The sequence below is a fragment of the Cervus canadensis genome, chromosome 14 (assembly GCF_019320065.1).
Source record: "Cervus canadensis isolate Bull #8, Minnesota chromosome 14, ASM1932006v1, whole genome shotgun sequence".
NCBI classification, from domain to species: Eukaryota; Metazoa; Chordata; class Mammalia; order Artiodactyla; family Cervidae; genus Cervus; species Cervus canadensis.
Genome location: NC_057399.1, coordinates 2722675 through 2742446, shown reverse-complemented (window position 1 = coordinate 2742446; position 19772 = coordinate 2722675). Strand labels below are relative to the sequence as shown.

General features: G+C 44.5%; 1 protein-coding gene across 7 annotated transcripts in view; it reads right to left on the bottom strand.

The window, feature by feature from the left end:
• Window positions 1–19772, bottom strand: part of MSRA (methionine sulfoxide reductase A) — a 374360-nt gene that overhangs the window by 88201 nt on the left and 266387 nt on the right. For 6 of the 7 annotated variants that reach the window (XM_043486559.1, XM_043486557.1, XM_043486556.1 and 3 more), the window contains one exon: window positions 15286–15392. In XM_043486559.1, coding sequence (XP_043342494.1) covers window positions 15286–15392 — 107 coding nt within the window. Of the gene's footprint in view, window positions 1–6184; window positions 6275–15285; window positions 15393–19772 lie in introns of those variants that run through there. The other variant, XM_043486558.1, reaches the window with a different exon arrangement.

Genomic DNA, 19772 nt, shown 5'->3' with positions numbered 1-19772 from the left:
ATCTTGATTTTAGCTTGTGCTTTATCCAGCCCAGCATTTCTCATGATGTACTCTGCGATATAAGTTAAATAAGCAGGATGACAATTACCGCCTTGACATACTCCTTTTCCTATTTGGAACCAGTCTGTGGTTCCATGTCCAGTTCTAACTGTTGCTTCCTGACCTGCATACAGGTTTCTCAAGAGGCAGGTCAGGTGGTCTGGTATGCCCGTCTCTTTCAGAATTTTCCACAGTTTATTGTGATCCACACAGTCAAAGGCTTTGGCATAGTCAATAAAGCAGAATAGATGTTTTTCTGAAACTCTCTTACTTTTTCAATGATCCAGGCAATTTGATCTCTAGTTCCTCTACCTTTTCTAAAACCAGCTTGAACATCTGGAAGTTTCACGGTTCATGTATGCTGAAGGCCTGGCTTGGAGAATTACTTCTTGAAGCATTACTTTACTAGCATGTGAGATGAGTGCAATTGTGCAGTAGTTTGAGCATTCTTTGGCATTGCCTTTCTTTGGGATTGGAATGAAAACTGACCTTTTCCAGTCCTGTGGCCACTGATGAGTTTTCCAAATTTGCTGATATATTGAGTGCAGCACTTTCACAGCATCATCTACTAGGATTTGAATTGGAACTGGAATTTCATCAACTCCACTAGCTTTGTTTGTAGTGATGCTTCCCAAGGCCCACTTGACTTCACATTCCAGGATGTCTGGCTCTAGGTGAGTGATCACACCATTGTGATTATCTGGATCATGAAGATCTTTTTTGTACAGTTCTTCTGTGTATTCTTGCCACCTCTTCTTAATATCTTCTGCTTCTGTTAGGTCCAGACCATTTCCGTCCTTTATTGAGCCCATCTTTGCATGAAATGCTCTCTTGGTATCTCTAATTTTCTTGAAGAGATCTCTAGTCTTGCCCATTCTATTGTTTTCCTCTATTTCTTTGCATTGATCACTGAGGAAGGCTTTCTTATCTCTCCTTGGTATTCTTTGGAACTCTGCATTCAAATGGGTATATCTTTCCTTTTCTCCTTTGCTTTTCTCTTCTCTTCTTTTCTCAGCTATTTGTAAGGCCTCCTCAGACAGCCATTTTGCTTTTTTGCATTTCTTTTTCTTGGGAATGGTCTTGATCCCTGTCTCCTGTACAATGTCACAAACCTCTGTCCGTAGTTCATCAGGCACTCTGTCTGTCAGATCTAGTCCCTTAAATCTATTTCTCACTTCCACTGTATAATCATAAGGGATTTGATTTGAATCAAACCTGAATGGTCTAATGGTTTTCCCCACTTTCTTCTACTTGAGTCATTATGTGATACAATCTGAGAATCAATGAGGACATTAAGGGTCATTTTGCCACTGTGCCATGCTTAATCGTGGCCAACTCTTTGTGACCCTCATGGACTGTAGCCCACCTGGCTCTTCTGTCCATGGTATTCTCCAGGCAAGAATACTGGAGTGGGTTGCCATTTCCTCCTCTAGGGGATCTTCCTGACCCAGGGATCAAACTTCCATCTCTTGTGTCTCCTGCATTGGCAGGCAGATTCTTTACCACTGAGCCACCTGGGAAGCCCTAAAGGTCATTTTATACAACCATTAATCCACATCACGTGGCTAAATAGTGTTGCACTAAATACGTTAGAGAAATTTCTCCAGATAGATGAGTCTAAACTTACAGATAAGAAAATGGGAGGGGGAAGGAAACCTGGTCATGCTTTAGATGTGGAGTGGGCAGCAGGAGGCGTGATGGTTAGTGGTCTCAGTCCTGCGTCTCTAGGGAGTCATGATGGCAGGCAGTGGGGGATTTCTTACCAGTTCAGGGAGGTGACTGACTTCTCTTCCACATGTTTAAATGGACACCAGGAGCTTCTCTGGCTTTTGCTTGTTTAATTTTCTTTCTGGAAAACTCACTGTTAACCTGTTTCTCACTGCATTTTTTTCCTATGGCCTCATAAATACTTATGAAGGGTGGTAAAAAGAGCATTAGCAGTGAATGCTGGGAAATCCACTCGGAAAGTGTAATTGGAAGAACAGTTGCTTGTAGGTTTTGTAAGTGAAAACCTACTGTCTTATGTCTTTACTCTATAGACTTGATCCTATCTTTGTGGGCAAAATATGACTCATGGTAACTTCACCACTCAAGTTTTGATAAAAAGCATCATATGAGTTGCACTGTGAAATATTCCAGCATTCTTGCCACTGAAGCACATTCTTCTGAATGCTTGTTAAGGTCCTATTTCTAGAAATGCACAAGCTCTCAATTTTGCTTAATTTTCCCTAAGTGGGTACTGTTCCCAGTGTAAGAGGGAGGAGAGGAACGAGCTCAGTTTTGCTGGTGGGTTTAATAACCTCTAGTGACTCAGGATACTGGATTTGAGAGCAAGCTTGTGGGGACTGCCTGCCTTGTTTCCAACCCATCCCACTGTTCATCAACTTTCCTGACTCTGATCAGCACGTGGATAGAAAAACTAGTACCTGAATCACTGGGAACTGTTTTGGTCCTGGTTTCGCCAAACTGCAGAAGCAATCACTCTCTTACAATGATACAAAGACAGGTAAGTGACAAGACTTCTTTTTCTGTTCCATAGTTCTTTCAAAGATTTAGGAGTAAATCCTCAAACTTCTAGATTCAGGCCAAAGGAATGAGCAAAGATGGCAGAGAGGCAGACCTCAATAACACAGACCTCCTCCAACATTATTTTGTGGTACATTTCTCTTTTGGCGACTCTGCGCTGCTTGCAGGATCCTAGTTCTCTGATCAGGACTCAGATCCCTGCTCCCTGCAGTGGAAGTGCTGAGTCCTAACCACTGGACCACCGGGGAATTCCCCTACATTTCTATTCTGATAAGCCCAAACTATCTGAAAATAAATAAGGGGCCAAAATAAGCCTGAGAGCATGAAGCAAAGGGGACAGTAATTTTTCACTTTGTCTCACTGGTTCTGACACAAATCCCCTCCTTGTCATCAGCTGGGAGCTTTTTGCTCAGTGAAAGTACACGTATACAGTGCTACAAGTTATATATACAGGTTATATATTACGTATACAGGTTATAACCACAAGCAGCTGCCATAAGGAGCAAGAAAAATTCCTCAAGCCATTAGTCCCTGATCTCGACGAATTAAACACCAACGTTACATTCTCATCAAGTGTGAAACAGGCATGACAAAGCATGCGTAGAGCTGGGAGGAGCGGTCTTCATCATAGGCTACCTTCCCCATATATAAATCTGCGGGGGCCTCAGACATCCAGGGGCCCCTGCGGCTTGAGTGACAAATGCACACAGAGTTCGGAAGCAAAGAACTGCAGTGTGCATCCCGAGCTCACCCGTTCACAAGAGTGTGACCTGGGAAACTACCAGGATCGGCCCGCTGTGAAGCAGGGACCACACGTGGGAGGAACGGATGAGGGAATGTTCGCGAACCTTCCTTCTCCAGCCTCAGTTATGCTGAACTGCTGTTGTCAGTGTTTGCCCAGCCAAATCCCAACTGGTGCAGCGCTCTGGAGACTGAAGGCCCTGGCTGTGGCTGGTGCCAGGACACCCCATCACTCATCAGTGGGGACCTAAAACCTGCCCGGAGAAGGGAGCCCAGGAGAGGCAGCTGGGGTTCAGCAAATGAGGATTTCAAGGCTGCTCGTGTGCACGATCTACCTGTCCGTGTGCACGATCAGGCCCTGGGGACAGAGATTCATTGGTCAGGAGGTAAGGATGTGAGTGACCTATACCTCTGACGCCATGACTACGAGACCCTATAGCGAGGATTCTGATCACATCATGAAATTCAGAGATGACTCCAACAAGAGGAAAATGATTTTAACCCACTGGAAAAAAAAAATAATAAAGGAGAAATTGAAAAATAAATAAATAAAAATTAAAAAAAAAAACAAAACAATCAGGTTTTGGGTGTAGATTTTGAAATGGAACGCTGTCCTCTTTTGGTGTTAGAGTGATGGGGTAATAATGGTCAAGGTAAATGGAATCTGAGACAGGCTTTTATTTCCACAGCTTAACTGGGGCCCAGGGCCTCTCTCACTATGGGGAAGGCTGGGAGTAGGAAGGGTCAGCCTAGGAATTTCAATCCAAACACTCCAGAAGAAAAGAGAGCTCAGAGTACTTCAAGGTGAAGGAGAAGGCAGCCCACTCTTCTCCACAGGCTCTGCTTTTGTCCTTCACGCACTTCACACTTGAGGGAGAAACTAATGACATTGACCTCGGGGGCCCCCCTTCCGCCCGGCGGGGTCCACAGCTGTGGCGGGCGGTCCCTGCGGGCCTCTGCCCGCTGCCGCGTGCTCCGGTAACGTGGCCCCGCCAGCAGCTGACTGAAAACAGTGGCAGGCGGGCACCAGGCGCGCGACCTCTGACACTGCGGGCCTTTTTTTCTCCTCTCCGCTAGCAGCCAATGGGCGGGCTCTCTCCACTGGCTGCCATGGCAACGAGAAGACTTGCTCCGCAGTGCCCAGAACAGATGTCACATGAGCCAAGATGAATGTGGTGGGGGCGGGGAGCGTGTGGTGGGAGTGGGGGGGATGGGGGGGGACGCATTTGGAGTTAAACGGTCCCACCAGAGGGAGTCAGGCATATTTTGAAGTAAGTGCAAAGCGGTAACATCTATTTTCTTTTTCTCCCTGTCCTTTAAGTTCCAAACACACACGCACACACACATGTCCTTTCATCTCCGCCACTGAGGTGCTTGCGGCTCTCTGGCTTTCACGGCCAACATGAAAGCTCTGACTTCTCGAAGCCTTAAATGAACATCGTCTCCATGGCAGACATGTAAGCGGGCGTTCTGCAGCCATTTACGAAGAGAGTGGGAAGCTCCGTGGAGGGCAAGTGGAGAAACTTAGAATCACACAGAGCTGAGACAAAATCCGCAGGGATTTTAAAGGCAGACAACAACCCTGCTTCACTGCGTTTATCCCTGAACTGCCAGGGCTCCTCCTTCCCCCATCCCCTGCCCCCTCAACCCCCACCCGGGGTAGTTTCTCCCATCAGACCACTCCTAAGGAGACAGGAGTGTCTTTTTTACACAGGTTAAGCCAGGGCAAGGCCTATAAATCTATCTGCGTGAGCAACAAAGGCTCCTCTGTTATCTCTAGAATAGATATCCTATCCTAGTGCTAAATACTGTTATTTAAAATGTTCCCATTGCCTTTCCTTTCTCTTCTGCTGAAATTAACAAGTAGAGCGTGTGCACACAGGCGCAGACCATAAGCCTATACCTCTATCAGTTGGTAAGATAAGAGAGATATTAGCTCAGGCGGGGCTCTAGACGCTGCAGACCTTTTCTCTTCCCTGCCTGCAGCCAATGGGTAGGAACCTAACCCTATCAGACCACATGAGTCAGGGAGACAGGAGGGACAATGGATAGGTCCTGTCCTCATCTGATAGATGCAATGCACTCACTGACTGTGTCAAAGGATGGGCAAACGTCACCTGGAATTATTTTGCTCCTGCGCTTACCTCCTGCCACAGGCACAAGGAAAGAGCCTGCTTTGTGCAGGGTGCCACATGGAGTGCACTCCACAGGGGTGAGCCCACCTGTATTCAAGAGGGAGAAGAACACGGAAACTGACAGCGGGCCTGATGAAGAACGGAATGTGGCAAGCACAGCAGGATTCGATCTGGGAGGAAAGCAGGCTCAGAGAAGTGTCTGAGTGTGGGGAGACAGGGGACCGTATTCCGAGACAGACGCCTGACGTGTGCACTGCACCTTTAAAAAGCTACAGCACCCTAAGGAGAAGCCATTACGATCCTATTCAGCAAACCAGGACACCCAGGCTTATCGAGGTTAACATGCCAAGGTCACACCACAAGCATGGAGGAGGGCTGCTGCTGCTCCCAGTCGTCCCCCCACCTCCACATGGGCCTTGCCCCATCAACCAAGAGGTCACCAACCCAGTGCTGGCTGCATCGCCGCAAAGAAAGCAGCTGTGCGTGGGCACCATCTCCTGGTCGGCACCTACATCCAGGAGACCATGGGTATCAAACACTCCCTGCGTTGTGCCTACGACATGTTAAAATATTACCACATAACTATTAACATTGAAAATGCTTATCTGGAGACATCCAAAGTCACCTTGGATACCACAGGGGGTACATACGTCACACAAGGGGAGCCACTGCATCTTCCCATGCTGATCTTGAAAGATGAGGAGTGTGGTTCACGGAGAATCTGAATTCATTCGAATGTCACCCTACGTTGGTCAGCGTTATTTTGTGTGGACATGGGCTTTTTGATCATTAGTCTGGCCACTGAGCGGAATCCTAGGGTGCCTGCAGTGCACCTGGAGGAAAAGCAGTTAATGTGAATCAAAGACTGACGGCCCGGCAAAGCCCTGGGGTCTGCCTGGCTCTCAGCCACCGCAGGCAGAGCTCCACCCCAGGGACGCACTGACTTCCCTGCCACTGCAGCAACACACTGCAACCACCAGAGGGCAGTAACACAAACTAGATTTTTTTTTCACTTGGACCCTAATCTGAACGCACACAGTTTAATAATATGTAAAGCCCATTATTACAAGCTTTTTCTCTCCCCACCCCCTATTAATGAACAAATACCCAGGGGTAATGCGGATATTTCTAAATACAGTCAAGAAAGAGCAATTCGTACTCATACAAGAGGAGTCTAACACACAGTAATAAGTGGAAATGAAAATAATCACCCCGTGCAACTAAACCATTAAGGCCAAAGATTTATCTGTCTATATGGCTGCACACACAGAGATACAGACGCCTGCCTCTCAGAAATGGGCATTTTAAAAACATTCATTTCACACGTTCTTGTTTAGGGTTCATAATAATACCTGTGATGATAACCGCAAAGCTACAAGAGGGGTGTAAGAGGAATTTCATCTTTATTGCTGGGCAGACAAAGGGGTTTTTTCTCTTTGACTAAGGTAAGTGAATGAATTATTCAGGGCTTTTCCATGGACATTTAAAAATCATAACTCCATGCATGCTTTAAACAATAGCACAAGTTAGAAAAAAAGAAGAGGAAGAGGAAAAGCTGGCTAATCCCCAAAACCATAAAATACCAACTGACATTTACCCATGCCTACTCAGGGTGCTTCGATGCAAATATTCATAAGTGATTTCTGGTATTGGTGAAAGCAGAATCTTTCAGTGCTGTTGCTGGTTTTCACATCGGAGCACAGAGAATGCAAGAGATCGAGAAGGGGTATGTCTAGAATGCAACCTATCCACTTCTTCGTGAACAAAGAAACAGGAATCAGCCTGCCATCTTCTCTGTTCCTGACAGAAAGGAAGGTTCTCTGATCTTAAATTTCTGCAATGGTTTGAAATCTGAGGGCCCCTGGAAAAGCAGGATGAAGTCATTGCCAATAGCCTTGTCTCTGGAGTCACCCCATTAAAACCGTGATATTTGTAAAATGCTTGACAGATTACCAAGTACAGTGTGTGAGGAAAGCATATGGAATTCAGAGTCAGATGGCTCTCATTGTCTATATGTATTCCCTGGGTCATCTTGGAAATGTGAATGAAGCCCTTTAAGCTTCGGTTTCTTTCTAAGGCAGGTAGGAGGGCAGATTCTGAACTACCTCCCTGTGTGGGGTGAGGGTTACCACTCATATGATGTGGGACAAAGCACAAGAAACTGTTACGATTTATAAAAAACTTTTGCTGTTCTTATCTTCCCACTTTATACACAAGAAAGTAGAGCTGTAAGGGCTCATCCAAGGGCAGAGTCAGTAAGGGCAGAGCAAGACCCCAGCCAGGTGCCCTCACCCACCGCCGAGGTTCTCCACCCTCTCCTGGCATCTCAGTAAGCTCTACCTGCCACAACAACGTACTACAGACTGGGTGGCTTTAAAAAAGGACAATTATTTCTCCCAGTTCTGGAGGCAGGGAGGTGCCAGCAGGATAGGTTTCATTGTGAATATTATTTCGTCACTTAGAGATGACTACCATCTCACTATGTGCTCAGGTAACCTCTTCTTTGCTGCTTGAGGGGAGAGAGAGAGAGGGAGAGGGTGCTCTCTGGCATCTCTTTTTACAAGGACACTAATCCCATCACGAGGGCCCCACCCTCATGACCTCATCTAACTCAAATCACCCAAAGACCCCAGGTCCTAATACTATCACATGAGAGTTAGGGCTTCAATGTACACATTTTGGGAGGACTCAACTGTTCAGTCTGTAACAAGGAGTAAAGGCGGTTCCTTACTTTGCTACATCTTTTCAGTTCATGCCAACAAATATTTGCTGACAATCCGCTAGATTCGAAGAACAGAACCAGGTCTTGGGGGAAACAAGGATGAACCAGGAGCCCCCAAACAGCCCACTTAAAGTCAGGACAGTTACCAGAGAATGGTCTACAGGTAAGAGCATTTGTGACACATGGGCTTCTGTGCTGTTGCATAGCACAGTTTATTGCAAGAAACTTCACGAGATCCTTCTTCCAATAGCTGTGTGTGAAACAACTATAATGTGAGTCTGGAAACTAATCAGTACATAATTAATAGCTGATAAGGTAATTAATGTATTAATTTACTGGGGAAGGTGGGGGAAGGTACAGAAGGAAAGACATGTTCAGATTTTCAGGCTATCGATGCTTATAAGGAAACGCAAAGGATCTGTACCTTCTGGTAGGGAATTATCAGGTCCAGTTATATGATGATTATAGCATAACTGGATATTTATTGAGAATATTTAATTTCTCTCCATTGAGTTGGCATAATTGGAACTATTTTCTTGACTAGAAGACTCAAGGGGCTCAGCTTCATTGAATGAATATTGGGTGTGCACAACATGCTAGCTATATTATAGTATGTGCGTGCGTGTGTGTGTGTGTGTGTATACATACATACATATATATGTCCATAACAAGAGGTATTTTTACATATATAGAATTTTTAATGTATTTTTACATGTATAGAAAATATTATTTAATTCTTATAACAAATCTATGAGGAAATTATGCTATTCACACTCAGATAATTCTAAAATGAAGACAAGAAATAGAAGTCCACAGGTAGTAAGTGACTAAGAGCACTAGCACATCCTCGCCAACCATTCAAACATTATTTTGATTATACACACACACATGCGCATGCGCGCACGCGCGCGCGCGCGCGCACACACACACACACACACACGCACACAATTTTCTCCTCCAAATCTAGCTCTCAGGATTTTTTCCCTGTTGTTATTTTTAGTATGCTACTTTATTTTGGTAAGTAGGATGGGGATGAAGCTGGATATTTTTTGAAGGTAGAGATGTTTGAAAGGGGATAAGCCGGTGCAAATTTGTATCTCTGTTCAAAACTAGACAAGGATTCCTAGAGAGAGGAGAGCAAGCCCCATCCTTTCTGGGGCACCAAGTGTGTTCGTGTGTGGCCCCGGGGCTCAGAAGAAGCCAGATGGGTGCCCACTGGGTGAGCAGCCCAGGAAAAAAGAACTCCCAGTTTCAGCCTCCAAAAGCTACCACTATCACATGAGTCATGACATGTGACAATTGCAGGATGGAATCCAGGCCTGAGGACTGTAGTAGGCTCAATACTGCTGCCGGCCAAACGTCCATGCCCTAATCCCCAGAACGTGTAAATGTTACTTTATACGGCAAAGACTTCCCAGCTGTGATTAAATTAAGGATCTCGTGATGGGTAGATTATCCTGGCTTATCGAGTGGGCCCTACATGTGATCACATGTGTCCTTGTAAGAGAGAAGGAGGGGGAGATTGGACACACACAAGTGGAGAAGGCCACGTGGCCACCTACTCAGAGACTGGGAGGATGTGGCCATATACCAAGGAATGTTGGCAGCCACTGATCAAATTAAATAATCAAAGCGAAAGTGAAAGACTATCAGTCATGTCTGACTCTGTAACCCCATGGACTATTTAGTCCATGGAATTCTCCAGGCCAGAATACTGGAGTGGGTAGCCTTTCCCTTCTCCAGAGGATCTTCCCAATCCAGAGATCAAACCCCAGTCTCTCACATTGCAGGCAGATTCTTTATCAGCTAAGCCACAAGGGAAGCCCAAGAATATTGGATGGGTAGCCTATCCCTTCTCCAGTGGATCTTCCCAACCCAGGAACTGGACTGGGGTCTCCTGCATTGCAGGCAGATTCTTTACCAACTGAGCTATCAGGGAAGTTGAAGCAATGCCCAAAAATAGTTGTTGCTTTTTACCTTTCATTTTGGGTACTTTGCTTTAAAATGACACCATGTACAGTACAGTAGCAGATTGCTAGATAATTGAAATTAAAGATAAAACATGATACATACTTAGAGACTATAGCTATGCTGAAGATATGGATGGATGGATGGATAGGTGGGTGGGTGGATAAACAAACATGCTGGGAGACAGAGACATTAAGGCCCTGTTTCATATTTGACACATAGTGGGTAATTTAACATTCACCCAAAAAGGTTATCCAGAGGAAAGCTTGTGCTTATTGTTCATGAAGCTCTGAGGCACTGAGAAGGAAATAGGTCATGTGGCCAGAACATGATTTTTTGATTTATTAATTCTTCAGCAAATTTCAGGAAACATAATCTATTACTAATCAAAAGATCCAGTTCCTAAATGAGGGAGAGTTGGATTTTCAGGACATAAAAATCACATGGGAACAACCCCCCTCCCTGCCAGAAGCTATGATTCAGCTTAGAATACTAGAAAACATCATCACGGGCTCACTTGAGAGGGAAACTGTCTACATCTGGTGATCCAAAAACAAGAACACATCTAATTATCTCCTCCAATGAACACCATAAGTAGATGATTCCACTATGAAATTCTGGTGAAAAAATATGAAAATCCTATTAATGAAAGACTATGAAGTCTTTGGCTTCCCTGGTGGCTCAGTGGTAAAGAATCCACCTGCAATGCGGGAGATCTGGGTTTGATCCCTGGGTGGGGAACATCCCCTGGAGAAGGGAATGACAACCCACTCCAGTACTCTTGCCTGGGAAATCCCATGGACAGAGGAGCCTGGAGGGCTACAGTCCATGGGGTTGCAAAAGTCTGATACAAATTACTGACTAAACCACCACCACCATGAAGACTTTGTCCAAAGGCAAGAAGATCCTACATTTTGTGCCAAGGCTGCAGCTCACCAAAGATATGAAGCAGCTGTCAAATTCTGTAAACAGAATCCTGCTCTTTCAAGGTCAAGGAACTCAGTGTGAAGCTGAGGTTTCACTCAGGTCCTCTCCTGTGAGATTCTCCAGCCTGCCCTAATCCGAATGGAAATTAGCAAACGTCTTCAGCCTTTCTCCCTTTTCAAGGGTTGTTGGTGAGCCTGGTGTCTACAACCCAGTCAACTCTGCAGAAAACCATGGTTTAGATGGAAAAATTACTTTGGGTTTCTGGCTCATCAGCAGTTCTGCGCATCTAATTAGCTCAACAATTGGTCCCTGTGATAAAATCAGCTAGTTTTATGTTCAAATGGCTGCTCGGTGGTAAGCAGAACTGTCACTCTCAACTTTGCATGGCATAAAGAAGTTGCTGAAGAAGCTGGTTACTAGCGGGTCACTGGGGGCAAACTAGTGAAGACTATTAAACTAGTAACCTGAGTCAACAATGTTATAGTTAGTGCAGGGGGTGTCCCGCCAGGGTTCAAATAAGATGATTCCCGCCCCCCCCCCCAGGTGCGGTGACAGGGCCACCAGAAATGCCAGCTCTTACAGGAGAAAACAGTACATATAAAATGACAGAAATCCATCTTCAGAACCTCCCCACTCTCATAAGTAAACCCAAAAGTTTGTGATAAGATAGATTATGGAGTCCAAGACCCTCATCCAGTATTGTTAAGAATAACTCTCCCAGATTAAAGACCCCTACTGCTTCAGGGATCTGTCCAAGGGTTACCCTGGAGAGGAAACGCTAGGAGCCAAGCCTCTGCTTCTTCACTGACCTGTGAGAAGGGAACCTGTGACACCTGACTCTGTCTCCCTACTTAGTGGGCCTAGTAAAGACCACATTATTCTTCTTTAAGGTAAACAGAAAAGCACAGACCGACTTCTATAGGGTGTAAAAGCTAATTACACCTGCCTCTCACTGGCACTGTGAATTACTGATTTTTCTTTTTTGCTTTTTCTGTGTATATTAATCAATTATACCAACTAAATGGACAGTTGGAAAATGATACGAGCTTCAAAATTAGAAACAAGAGGCATGGGTGCATACAATTTTATATAAAGACACAGAGATGTATTCATACCTATATCTAAACATATCCATTAGCTCCATTATATCTATAGACCCATGATATGTATGTATGTTTATAGAGTCAGAGATATAGAAATGGTTCCATTTATATAAAATGCTTAAAACAGTAATTATCATGTAGTAAGTAGTCAGTACTGTTGCTGCTGTTCTGTTATCAATATCATATATACACAGATATATCAACCATCAGTTCAGTTCCGTCGCTCATTTGTGTCCATCTCTTTGTGACCCCATGAACCACAGCATGCCAGGCCTCCCTGTCCATCACCAACTCCCAGAGTTTACCCAAACTCATTTACATTGAGTCGGTGATGCCATCCAACCATCTCATCCTCTATCGTCCCCTTCTCCTACTTCCCTCAATCTTTCAGAGCACCAGGGTCTTTTCAAATGAGTCAGCTCTTCACATCAAGTGGCCAAAGTATTGGAGTTTCAGCTCCAACATCAGTCCTTTCAATGAACACCCAGGACCGATCTCCTTTAGGATGGACTGGTTGGATTTTCTTGCAGTCCAAGGGACTCTCAAGAGTCTTCTCCAACACCACAGTTCAAAAGCATCAATTCTTTGGCGCTCAGCTTTCTTTATAGTCCAACTCTCACATCCATACATGACTACTGGAAAAACCATAGCCCTGACTAGACAGATCTTTGTTGACAAAGTAATGTCTCTGCTTTTTACTATGCTGTCTAGATTGGTCATAACTTTCCTTCCAAGGAGTAAGCATCTTTTAATTTCATGGCTGCAATCACCATCTGCAGTGATTTTGGAGCCCCCAAAAATAAAGTCTGACACTGTTTCCACTGTCTCCCCATCTATTTCCCATGAAGTGATGGGACCAGATGCCATGATCTTAGTCTTCTGAATTTTGAGCTTTAAGCCAACTTTTTCATTCTCCTCTTTCACTTTCATCAAGAGGCTCTTTAGTTCCTCTTCGCTTTCTGCCATAAGGGTGGTGTCATCTGCATATCTGAGGTTATTGATATTTCTCCCGGCAATCTTGATTCCAGCTTGTGCTTCTTAAAGCCCAGCGTTTCTCATGATGTACTCTGCTCTCTATATCTCTGCATATTACACCACTCAACAATTGTAGCAGCATGCCTGCTAAAACCAGACTTGTTTGCTCTAACAGAGGAGCCAAAAAGTCACTAAATCATAGCAAATTATCCTGGAGACTGCAGTCAGCTGCCTGCCCTGGACCAGACGGGGGCAAGTGAAGGACCCTTTGCATATCGTCACACCAGCCACCTCTCGTGCACCAGCTCAGATGCCCTTGGCCTCCCCTCTCTCTTCCCTGCAGCTCCCGGACACTGCAGGACAGACCACTGCTGTTGGGCAGAGGGTTGTATGGCGGCAGTGGTCTAGAGTTAAGACTCTCTGGAGTTTAGCCACTTTGCCAGGACAGAAGTACGGGACTTTCTACTCATCTGTCACTATAATTTAGAACCAGTTTTTATTTACATATAAAAATAAAAGAGACGTGACATTATTTGTTCTCTGAGTTGGTGATCAAGCAATTCTACGTGGTTAGATGAACCACAGTGGATATCTGGATGTTGGGGGCACAGAAGAGCCCAATTTTTATTTTTGAAATAGACCCCACTTTTAAAAGCCAAGGCTGTGATCCATGAAGGGGATATATGTATATGTAGGAATGTATTTAAGTCCCATGTGCTTAGGTACAGAACATTCAAAGAGCGCTAGGTTAGAAAAACTGTCAAGATTATTCATTGATTAACATTGAACAAGATTGTCCAGATTAACATTCCCCCAACTACAGAAGTAATGGAGAAATTATTGAAACAAATAACACTTAATATCTACATTTTACTTCATATGTCTATCAGTTATCTAAGATCAATGTGGGTTCTACTCAAAGCTAAGGATAGAAACGAGAGTGGGGTAGAAACCAGACTATTACATGTAAGTTAGCCTCTTTATCATCGTGTGGGAGGCACTAATCTTTTGACCTTAACATCTTCAAGGTGAACATGAGAAGATCAACTCATTTTGAGATAGTCTAGAGGGAAAACAATATTCTTCTGGAGTTTCTTAGTATCACTGTTTATACCTTAAGAGACTGTGAATCATTATATTAGGAAATCAATATTATGGCAGTAATTATAAGTTACTTTTAGTATTAACAACATAACCTTTATAATTAAATATAGTGAGATTAAACCCAACAGAACGAACTGTTAAGTCTTTGTTTGGGGCTGGTTCTCTGTTAAACCTGCCACCATGTTTCGTCTGCCCGAGGCACCTCTCTAACCCAGCTCTCAAGTGCTACAGTTCTGCAGGCCCTCAGCAGCCTCTCTCATCATGCATTACTTTTCTCAAGTGATGGTATCAGCAACCAAGGCTTCATCTACCAAACTGAAGTTGAAATCCCAACAGTAATATGGGCTACCATCTGTTGAGCACTTTGCTACGCTCTATGCTTTACAAACATCAACCCAGTTAACAGTGATAATTATGTGTCCCCCAAAAAGATACGCTGGAATCCCAACTACCAGGACCTTAGCATGTGACCTCCCCTGGAGACATTAACAGAGATGATGGAGCTAAATATGGTCATTAGCTAAGGCCCTGACCTAACGTGACTGGAGTTGTCATAAATGGTATTAATTTGGACCCAGAAACAGGCGCACATAGAGCCGATGATGAAAAGACAGGGAGAAGACAGCCGGCTACAAGCCCAGGGGAGAGTCCCTGAGCAGATTCAGTCCTGCCAACACTGTGACTTTCAACTCCCCGTGATTCAACAGAGCTGTGAGACCACGGATTTCTGCTGTTTAAGCATCCCATCTGTAGTGCTTTGTCATAGCAGCCCAAGCAGATTAATACAGAAAGAAGAGAGAGAGAGACTCAGAGAGAGAGAGAGAGAAATTTGATGTCAAGTTGTATATTCATCTGGATGATCTGACTTTAAGAGACATGCATAAGAACACATGCTTGCCATTTCTGTCTCCATTCTACGGGGCAGAAGGCCTCTATTCCATGAGGCTGATAGAAACTTCCCAAAACATGCAAATGGAACGCAGGGCCAGGTGCCAAGAATCAGACTCTTCCCCCACAGGTGGCCTGGGAGGGAGATGGGACCTACCTTCTGGTAGTCCTCTTTGGACCTCAGGGCTGCCCCCATGTGCTCAGCGGAGGTCGGGTAGATGGCGGAGCGGTACTGAGAGCCATGGTCGTTGCCTTGGCGCATGCCTGGGGAAGCGGAAAGCAGAGGGTTACTGGGGGTGGCCTGGGCCACGAGGCCAGTGTTAGACGTCCTTCAGGACTCACATCCTGCTAAGTGCTCATTTCAATTTCATCCTGGCACAACTCTCCTTGAACATGCAGGCAACATATCAGTTTTGCTTTGCCTGTTTTAATTATAACGTATCTTTGCATTTTAGGAAAATTTATCACGGGTCTCACATCATAGTAGATGCTCTACAAACACGCATTCTTCCATGCAGATACTGAAGTCATAACCATTTTTCGATTGTGAAGCACTGTGATAACACACTGTTTCTGTGGATTCTAATGAGACACTCTGTGTAGCAGGTGGTACCATCCCTTGCTTGGCAGATAAGGAAATGGAATAATATGCATAGAAGTGCCTGGCGTGGTGCCCTACACACAGGAGATGCCTAATAAATGACAAAGTGACTGATGCTCAACAGGTTTAAAGAGTTTGCCTAAGGTCACACACCCAGTCACAGGAAAACCAGGCATTTTCAAGTCAGCCCAGTGCACTTTCCATAGTCACAGCAGCTCAAGTGTAGAGCTAACAGGAGCTCAAGGTCAATGTCTAACTGAATGATGGAGTCCCCATCTTACACTGCCACCAGCCTGTCAGAGATCCCCTACAGATCCCCATGCTGCTGAGAAATGAACTTCACACACATTTACTGTGTCACTGAAGCATCAGTTTCAGTTTTAACAAGTGCCCCCAAACTCTTCCCATGAGAGATGCAACCTTCCTAACGCGACAGTGCCAGGTTTCCGAGCCCCCAGCCTAGGTGCTTGCTGCTCTTGCTGTTTCGTTGCTCGGTCACGTCCGACTCTGCGACCCCGTGGAGAAAAGCCCCCCAGGTTCCTCCGTCTCTGCCCGTGGCATTCTCCAGGCAAGAACACTGGGGCGGACGGCCATGCCCTCCTCCAGCCAGCTTAGGTGACTTCCTAGAAACCCCATTCTCCCACCTGTGGGACCCCCCCCTCTCCTCCATATACAAAGGTCACAAGGGGAATCAGGAACTCATTATTAAAAAGCCAATATCAATAATGACATTGGAATATTAATTTAACATTGCATACTAAAAATTAATCATCCCATGCCTCCAATAAGCACCAAGTAATATAGTCCATCCTAAAGGAGATCAGTCCTGGGTGTTCACTGGAAGGACTGATGCTGAAGCTGAAACTCCAATACTTTGGCCACCTGATGCAAAGAGCTGACTCATTTGAAAAGACCCTGATGCTGGGAAATAATTGAGGGCAGGAGGAGAAGGGGACGACAGAGGATGAGATGGTTGGATGGCATCACTGACTTGATGGACATGGGCTTGTGTATACTCCAGGAGTTGGTGATGGACAGGGAGGCCTGGCATGCTGAGATTCATGGGGTTGGAAGGAGTCGGACACAACTGAGTGACTGAACTGAACTGAATATCAAATTAGGCTATCTATTTCATTTCTTTGTAAGTTATATATTCATTTAAGTATTACAGTGGTGGTACTATAGTGTAGATACATATTAGTAGGAGCTTCCAAGGTGGTGTTAATGGTAAAGAATTCACCAGCTAATGCAGGAGACAGACACTGCTTTGATCCCTGGGTCGGGAATATCCCCTGGAAAATGGCATGGCAACCCTCTCCAGTATTCCTGCCTGGAGAATCCCATGGACAGAGGAGCCTGGTGAGCTACAGTCCATAGGGTCGCACAGAGTAAGACACGACTGAAGCGACTTAGCACGCACCAATGCATATATTATTATTTATAGTATATGATATGTATGTATTATTGTAAATGTTACTTAAGAGACTGTGTAAGACAGTTGATAAATATACATTCCAGAATATTCTGTCTTCTTCAGTTGTCCCTCCTTCTCTTACAAGTAGGGCTGCTCCAGTATGACTACATCCCACACTTTTGGCCTAACATCCATTTACATAATGGCAAGATGGTAGCATCACTGTTCCTTCCGAAATATTTCTGTGAAGAAAAAACACTGCCAGATGACTGATTTTTAAATCAAGACAGATCCCTCTCCATGGAGCACAAGATGGAGAAAACCAGGTTCTCCATGTGTCAGTCAGTCAGTTCAGTCGCTCAGTCATGACTGACTCTTTGCAGCCCCAGGACTGCAGCACGCCAGGCCTCTCTGTCAAACACCAACTCCCAGAGGTTGCCCAAACTCATGTCCATTGACTTGATGATGCCATCCAACCATCTCATCCTCTGTCATCCCCTTCTCCTCCTGCCCTTAATCTTTCCCAGCATCAGGGTCTTTTCAAATGAGTCAGTTCTTTGCATCAGGTGGCCAAAGTACTGGAGTTTCAGCTCCAACATCAGTCCTTCCAATGAATATTCAGGACTTCCTTTAGGATGGACTGGTTTGATCTTCTTGCAATCCAAGGGACTCTCAAGAGTCTTCTCCAACACCACAGTTCAAAAGCATCAATTTTTCGGCGCTCAGCTTTCTTTATAGTCCAACTCTCACATCCATACATGACCACTGGAAAAACTATAGCTTTGACCAGACAGACCTTTGTTGACAAAGGAATGTCTCTGCTTTTTAATATGCTGTCTAGGTTGGTCATAACTTTCCTTCCAAGGAGTAAGCGCCTTTTAATTTCATGGCTGCAATCACCATCTGCAGTGATTTTGGAGCCCCCAAAAATAAAGTCTGTCACTGTTTCCATTGTTTCCCCATCTATTAGCCATGAAGTGATGGGACCGGATGCCATGATCTTCATTTTTTGAATGTTGAGTTCTACACCAGCTTTTTCATTCTCCTCTTTCATTTTTATCAAGAGGCTCTTCAATTCCTCTTCACTTTCTGCCATAAGGGTGGCAGAATCATCTGAGGTTATTGCATGTCTGAGGTTACTGATATTTCTCCAAGAAATCTTGATTCCAGCTTGTGCTTCATCCAGCTCAGCATTTCACATGATATACTCTGCATAGAAGTTAAATAAGCAAGGTGACAACACACAGCCTTGATGTACTCCTTCCCCAATTTGGAACAAGTTTGTTGTTCCATGTCCAGTTCTAACTGTTACTTCTTGACCTGCATAAGATTTCTCAGGAGGCAGGTCAGGTGGTCTGGTATTCCCATCTCTTGAAGAAGAATTTTCCACAGCTTGTTGTGACCTACACAGTCAAAGGCTTTGGCGTAATCAATAAAGCAGAAATGGATGTTTTTCTGGAATTCTCTTGCTTTTTCTATGATCCAGCAGATGTTGGCAATTTGATCTCTGGTTCCTCTGCCTTTTCTAAATCCCGCTTTAACATCTGGAAGCTCACAGTTCATGTACTGCTGAAGCCTCGTTTGGAGAATTTTGAGCATTACTTTGCTAGTGTGTGAGATGAGTGCAATTGTGCAGTAGTTTGAGGGTTCTTTGGCATTGCCTTTTTTGGGGATTGGAATGAAAACTGACCTTTTCCAGTCCTGTGGCCAGTGCTGAGTTTTCCAGATTTGCTGGCATATTGAGTGCAGCACTTTCACAGCATCACCTATTAGGATTTGAAATAGCTTAGCTGGAATTCCATCACCTCCACTAGTTTTGTTCATAGTGATGCTTACTAAGTCCCACTTGACTTTGCATTCCAGGATGTCTGGCTCTAGGTGAGTAATCACACCATCATGTTTATCTGGGTCATGAAGATCTTTTTTGTATAGTTCTTCTGTGTATTCTTGCCACCTCTTCTTAATATCCTCTGCTTCTGTTAGGTCCATATCATTTCTGTCCTTTATTGTGCTCATCTTTGCATGAAATATTCCCTTGGTATCTCTAATTTTCTTGAAGAGAACTCTAGTCTTTCCCATTCTATTGTTTTCCTCTATTTCTTTGCACTGATCGCTGAGAAAGGCTTTCTTATCTCTCCTTGGTATTCTTTGGAACTCGGCATTCAAATGGGTATATCTTTCATTTTCTCCTTTGCCTTTTGCTTCTCTTCTTTTCTCAGCTATTTGTAAGGTCTCCTCAGACAACCATTTTGCCTTTTTGCATTTCTTTTTCTTGGGGATGGTCTTGATCATTGCCTCCTGTACAATGTCATGAACCTCTGTCCATAGTTCTTCACGTACTCTATCAGTTCTGATCCCTTGAATCTATTTGTCACTTCCACTGTATAATTGTAAGGGATCTGATTTAGGTCATACCTGAATGGTTTAGTGGTTTTCCCCACTTTCTTCAATTTAAGTCTGAATTTGGCAATAAGGAGTTCATGATCTGAGCCAAAGTCAGCTCCCAGTCTTGTTTTTGCTGACTGTATAGAGCTTCTCCAACTTTGGCTGCAAAGAATATAATCAATCTGATTGGTGTTGACCATCTGGTGATGTCCACGTGTAGAGTCTTCTCTTGTGTTGTTGGAAG